General features: G+C 58.2%; 1 protein-coding gene across 1 annotated transcript; it reads right to left on the reverse strand.

The window, feature by feature from the left end:
- Positions 1-1,067: 1,067 nt before the first annotated feature.
- On the reverse strand, positions 1,068-3,369 carry SIX1 (SIX homeobox 1). Its single transcript, XM_064714060.1, has 2 exons — positions 2,597-3,369; positions 1,068-1,643 (listed from the first exon to the last, which is right to left on the reverse strand). The coding sequence occupies exons 1-2, from the start codon at positions 3,154-3,156 to the stop codon at positions 1,355-1,357; spliced, it is 849 nt and encodes a 282-aa protein (XP_064570130.1). The 5' UTR covers positions 3,157-3,369; the 3' UTR covers positions 1,068-1,354.
- Between the last annotated feature and the right edge of the window lie 2,386 nt (positions 3,370-5,755).

A 5,755-nucleotide genomic window follows, 5' to 3' on the forward strand; every position in this document is an offset into this window, starting at 1 on the left:
GGACGCGGGCGAGACCCTCCTGCAGAGGGTGACATTTCTCCATGGCCCGAGACCCCGAGCACAAACACGGCCGAGACTTAAATAAACACGCACTAAATGATGCAAAACGCTGACAGGGGGGACCGGCAGCGGCGAGGCCCCGACGGGGCGGGCCAGGCCCTCCCTCCCGGCCGGGTGTCCTGCTCTCAGGGGGCACAGCGGGCTCCAAGGCTCCTCTGTCCCCGTCCTTGCTCCCTTACCGAGGCACCGGCTCCTCCTCAGCTCCGCTGCAGCCCGTGGGGACGGGGCGAGGGCGGGCAGAGGGGCACGGGCTCGCCCCTGCAAAGAAAAGCGCAGCCTGGGTGTTCTGCCATCAGCGTTGTTTAATTTAGACTGTTTAGGTACAATAGAAAATAAACCCGAAAGCACATGCGATTTTTGGTAACAAATACTCGAGACAGGCAGCGTCATCCGCGGGCTCTCTGCAAGCCGGAGGGCGGGCACGGGCGGGAGAAGGCAGCGGGGAACTGGCGGGGCACTTCAGGAGGAAATGGCCGTCGATTTTATTATTACTATTATTATCCTAATTTTTAGCCACATCGATGCGTTTCACCACCTAAGAGGAGAAAAGTGGGGGACGCGGGTCCACGGGAGCCCACTCAGTATCTGCCTCGCACGGCCGCGGTCAGACACAGGCACTTGGTAAAACTCTAATACTGCAGCTTTTGATATATTTTTTTTCACTCCTTTTCCTGTCTTTGTTTTTTTCTTTTTTTTTCTGTATTTTTTCTTTTTTTTTTTAAATTTAAACTACATCGAAATCTTTTTGGTAAGGCTAAATATGAAAAATGTAAACGTAACTTCCCCTCCCTCCTCCCACTCGGCCACAGGGCTCGGTGCAGCGTTTCTCTCCCTCTGTCCCCATCCCGGCTCCTCGGGGACCGGGCCAGGCACCAGCAGCAGGGATGTGCCGGCCGACCCTGCCCCACCGCGCCCGCGGCATTTGTTTGGGTACAATCGGATCCAGCAGGGGTTGGGATTTTTATTTCATTTTTTTTTTCCTTTCCTTTTTTTTTTTTTTTTTTTTTGTAATTCCCGTTGGGACCAACTCGTTTGAACTCGAAGGGCCGATGAGGGTTATTGCCGCTCTCTGCGTTTGGCTACGTGGAAAAAAAAAAATTAAAAAATCGTGGTGACAGTGTGAGACGCTGAGGGGGAGCTGGAGCAAGAGCCGGTGGGGGGCTGTGTGAAAAGAGACGAGAGTCCCGTTAGCAATCAGCGGGTGACCTGTAAAACCGGGTGCTGTCCTCTATGTACAACCCAGAGCCTCTGTCCCCGAGCAGAACCTCCTCTCCCGATCCTCCGGCGAGGCCCTTTAGGATCCCAGATCCACCAGGCTGGACGTGAGGGGTCCCAGCAGCGAGTCCTGGAGCTGGTGGCCTTGCAGGCTGTGCGGGGTCTGGGATGCGGCCAAGCCGCTCAGGGAATAGCCGGAGCTCCTGGCGTGGCTGAGGTTCCCCTGCAAGAGCAGGACCGAGTTCTGATCCGGGCTTTGGGGAGGAGAAAACTCTTCCTCGGAGCTGGACATGAGCGGTTTGCTCCCGTCCAGAGGCGAGAGTTGGTTCGGTTTGTTGGTGGCCGCGTTGTTGTTTTCCGTGTTCTCTCTGCGGAAAGGCAAAAAAAAAAAATTAAATTTGTATAAATAATCCCAGGACGGGGATATTAGGGCTGGCACGAGGCGGCGGGGATGGGCATTGCGCTAATGTCCACCGTAAATCCTTCGCGTTTAGCTCCAGCGTGGGAGTAGATGCTTCTCAAGGGGGGAAAAACAATCCTAATAATTTCATAACAGATCGTCCCTATTTCTTTTACTACTCCTACAAATAAACACACCGAACATCCCGATAATTTAGGTGAGGAGGAAGGGATTTTTTTTGAGGGGCAGTTTTCCTTTCTTTTTAATTAAAAATGAAAGTGAGGCCCGGGGCTGAGCTGGGTGCGGGGTTTCTCCAGCAGGCTCGGTGGCTGGAGGAGATTCCCTCCGTGGCTCTCTGTGTCTCCGGGTCGAGCGGCCGCCTCGCACCGAGGCCACCGTGGCTCCTGCCGGTGTGGCCTCGGTACGGGCGGCCCGGCCAGCGCCTCCTCATCCCGATCTCCCTTTGCTTTCCCCCATCTAGCCATCCCGGAGCTGCATCTCCCTCCTCTTCCGAGCTCCAGAGCTGCCCTGCCCGACCCCGGCCTGGACCCGGCATCCCGAGCGCTCCCCGCATCGCTCCCCGGAACGCAGGCAGCGAACAAAGGCGGCCGAGCGGCCTGGAACAGCACAGTGGGGGCTCCTTGCTGCCCCAGGGCAGGTGAGGACGAGTGAAAAACCCATTTGGGTTTCCACGGAAGGGGAAAAGGCAACGCCGTTCACGAAAAAAAAAAAAAAAAAAAAAGAAAAAAAAAGAAAGAAAAAAGCAGTGGGGGGGGATTTGAAGGGAACCGTGTGTTTTCGTCGCTCCTATCCCATCCGGCTCCGCGTACTCGCCGCGCTCCCGGAGCAGCTCCTGGGGTTCCCAAGCGCCCCCCGCACGGTGGAGAAAAGGAAAAGCGGGGATCGGAGGGTGGCACGTACCTTTCCTTCGCCTCCGCCGCTCGGTCCCGCTGCCTTCTGTTCTTGAACCAGTTGCTGACCTGGGTGGTGGTGAGACCGGTGGCTTCCGCCAGCTCCCGCTTCTCCCGGGGGGACGGGTAGGGGTTGTGGGCGTACCATTCCCGCAGCACGCCCCGGGATTTCTCCTTGAAGCAGTAGCTGGTTTCCTCGCCGTCCCAGATGGTGCGGGGCAAAGGGAATTTTCGGCGGACGCGGTATTTGCCGACGGCGCCCAAGGGTCTGCCCCGCAGCTTCTCGGCTTCCACGTAGTGCGCCTTCAGCCAGAGCTGCTGCAGCTTGGGGTGGTTGTGGGGCGAGAACTGGTGGCTCTCTAGGATCTTGTAGAGCTCGCGGAAGTTGCCGCGGTGGAAGGCCACCACCGCCTTGGCCTTGAGGACGCTCTCGTTCTTGTGCAGGTGGTCGCAGGCCGGCAGCGACCAGAGGAAGCGGCCCAGCCTCTCCAGGTTCCCCCCTTGCTGCAGCACCTCGCACACGCAGGCGACCTGCTCCTGCGTGAAGCCAAACGACGGCAGCATCGACATGGCCGAGCGCGGCGGCGGCCGCAGGACGGCGAGGAGAAAGAGGAGGAGGACGAGGAGGAGGAGGAGGCGACGGGCACCCCGCGGGAGCGCGGCGGCGGAGGGGCGCGGGGTAGGCGCCCGCCGGGCCCGGAGCTGATCCCGATGCCGGTGCCGGTGCCGGCCCCAGAGCGGGGAGGCGCTGCGGCAGCCGAGGGCGGCGTGCGGGGCGAGCGGGGATGCTCGTCGCGGCGCCGGGGGGAACTTTGTCCCCGCTCCGCCGCCGCCGCGCTTAAAGCGCCCGAGCCCCCGCGCCGCGCTGATTGGGCACCCCCGGCCCGGCCCGGCCCAGCCCGGCCAGCCCAGCCCAGCCCAGCCCAGCCCGGCCCGGCGGGCAGAGCCTCGGCACGGGCGGGCGGGGCCTGGCGGCGGGGACACGGCCCCGGACACGGCCCCGGCCGCGGCTGCGCGTCCCTCCCGCCGCCGCCTGTGCCGAGCGCCGCCGCCCCCGGGCGCATCCCCGGGGAAGCCGCTGCCGCCCGCCGCTTGTCTTGCTTTCTTTTTTTCTTTCTTCCTTCCATCTTTTTTTTTTTTTTCCGCCCCAAAACTCCTGCCCCCCGCCCGCCCGCTGCCAAAGCAGCCCAAAGTATTTAATTACCTTCGAGCTGGGGATGAATAAATAATGCAATAACGCTTTGGTGAGGAGCTGAATAACGCGCGGGGCCCGTGCGCCCCTTCCTGCCCCAGGGGGGCCCGGCGGGTCGGGACAGCCCCGAGCAGACCCCGGGCAGCAGCGCTGCACCCACCGGCGGCGCTTTAATTAGCCTAATCCTCATTTGCACACCCCCGCTCGAAAGCAATTATTTAAAAAATTAGAAAACAATTAGGCTCCCTAAGCAAAGATAATCTATTGTCAGCAGAGAGGTGAGGACAATGCGGTGAGATAAGGGCAGGGCGCGGGGGGCCGGGGGTGTCTTTATGGCTGTATTTATCTTTGATTAGATAAGTCGAAGCCCGTATTTTAAGCACACTCCAGATCGCTTTGGATTCAGGAATGAGTTCGTTCCGCGGGTGCTAAGAGCCATCGCGGGGCTCTTTAAAACCTGTTTGTCCTCACTAAGACAGTCGGATTTATCTGACCTACCAAGTCGGATTTATTTGCGTTCACTGCTCCGAGGGAAGGGGAGCCCGCTCCGGCCGCGGGGCTCGGAGCCGGGGCTCTCCCTGCCCATTCCCTGCCCCATTCCCTGCCGATTCCCTGTCCATTCCCTGTCCATTCCCTGCCCATTCCCTGCCGATTCCCTGCTCATTCCCTGTCCCGTTCCCTGTCCCATTCCCTGCCCATTCCCTGCCCGCACCACGACGTGGGAAAGGCCGATATTTTCCTAAATCCGGATTGTTGTTTTTCCCACGTACTTCGCGTCTCGGTGCTGTTTAAATTAAGCCCCTGCCACCCAGTCTGTACAGCGACTGCACTATGTCCGCTGGAGTCAGGGCGCTTCCATATCCCATGACCATGTGTCTGGTAATTTTCCCTTGCCATTTTATTTTAGTACTTATGATGCTGCAGATGAAGTCTTAAAGAGCTGCAATGTCCTCCCAGAAGGAATGTCTACTTGGAACAGATCCTTATTGACAAGGCAGCTGTGTGGGGACCGGAACGGAGCCTTAAACCCGGCTCTAAAATCAACTAATACCCTAAAGTCTGGAGCAAGTGCGCAGAATTACAAGGCATGGGTTCGCCCTCGGCCGCGTCCTGCAGGAGCAGCGCCCTGCCCAGCCTAGGGGTGGGTTCCCCCATCCCTCATTTCTATTGTTATTCATTTTAACTTTTATTTTCTTCTTTCTAGTGAGGGGCTCGGCTCGGGAAGAGCTCGGACCTGAGGGTTTGTGACTTCTGGATGAGGAGGAGAGAAACGCAACGCGGGGCTGGGGAAGCCCCTGGGCGTTGTAACGAGAGCGGGTTTCTCTTGCCCTCACAGTTCTCCTTTTTTGTGTTGTTCTCTTTTTCTTCTTTTTCTTTTCCTCCTGTAAAAGGCCGACCCAAACAAACACCGCTCTTGCTGGGAATAAGCAAATTATCCCGATGCGGCCGGCGGAAGAGCTGACGGACACGGGCGAGGGCTGAGCGGAGGCTTCCTCGCGATTCTTGAGCGGGGCTTTATTCTCCCCTCCCATCAAAATTCACAAAAGGAGGGGACAGACCCGCCGGGGTCTACCTGGGAGTTGCTGCAGGCAAAGAAGTTGAGCATCAATGTTCCTTAAGGCTCCGGTGTTGGTTTTCCTAAAAATTGGGAACCTTTCATTTTGAACCACGGGAAGAGGCAAATGTATTTCCAGAACCATCCCATTTAACCCTTAGAAAATCACAAAAGCAAAGACAAAAATGAGAGTTTCGAGCGGCTCAAAAAATGAAAACATAAACAAGGAGGCAAAAAAAAAAAAGGAAAAATAAAAAGCCACCGAACAAGACAACGGCGCTGAGCTGACGCCGGCCCCTCTCGGTGATTGCTTTGCCGTTGAAGCAGGAGCAGCTCGGCAGCATCACGGGGCAGCATCACCGGGCAGCATCTCCGGGCATCATCACGGGCAGCCTCTCCCCGCTGCCCGCCCGGCCGGAGCT

Source organism: Zonotrichia leucophrys, chromosome 5, assembly GCF_028769735.1.
Source record: "Zonotrichia leucophrys gambelii isolate GWCS_2022_RI chromosome 5, RI_Zleu_2.0, whole genome shotgun sequence".
NCBI lineage: Eukaryota > Metazoa > Chordata > Aves > Passeriformes > Passerellidae > Zonotrichia > Zonotrichia leucophrys.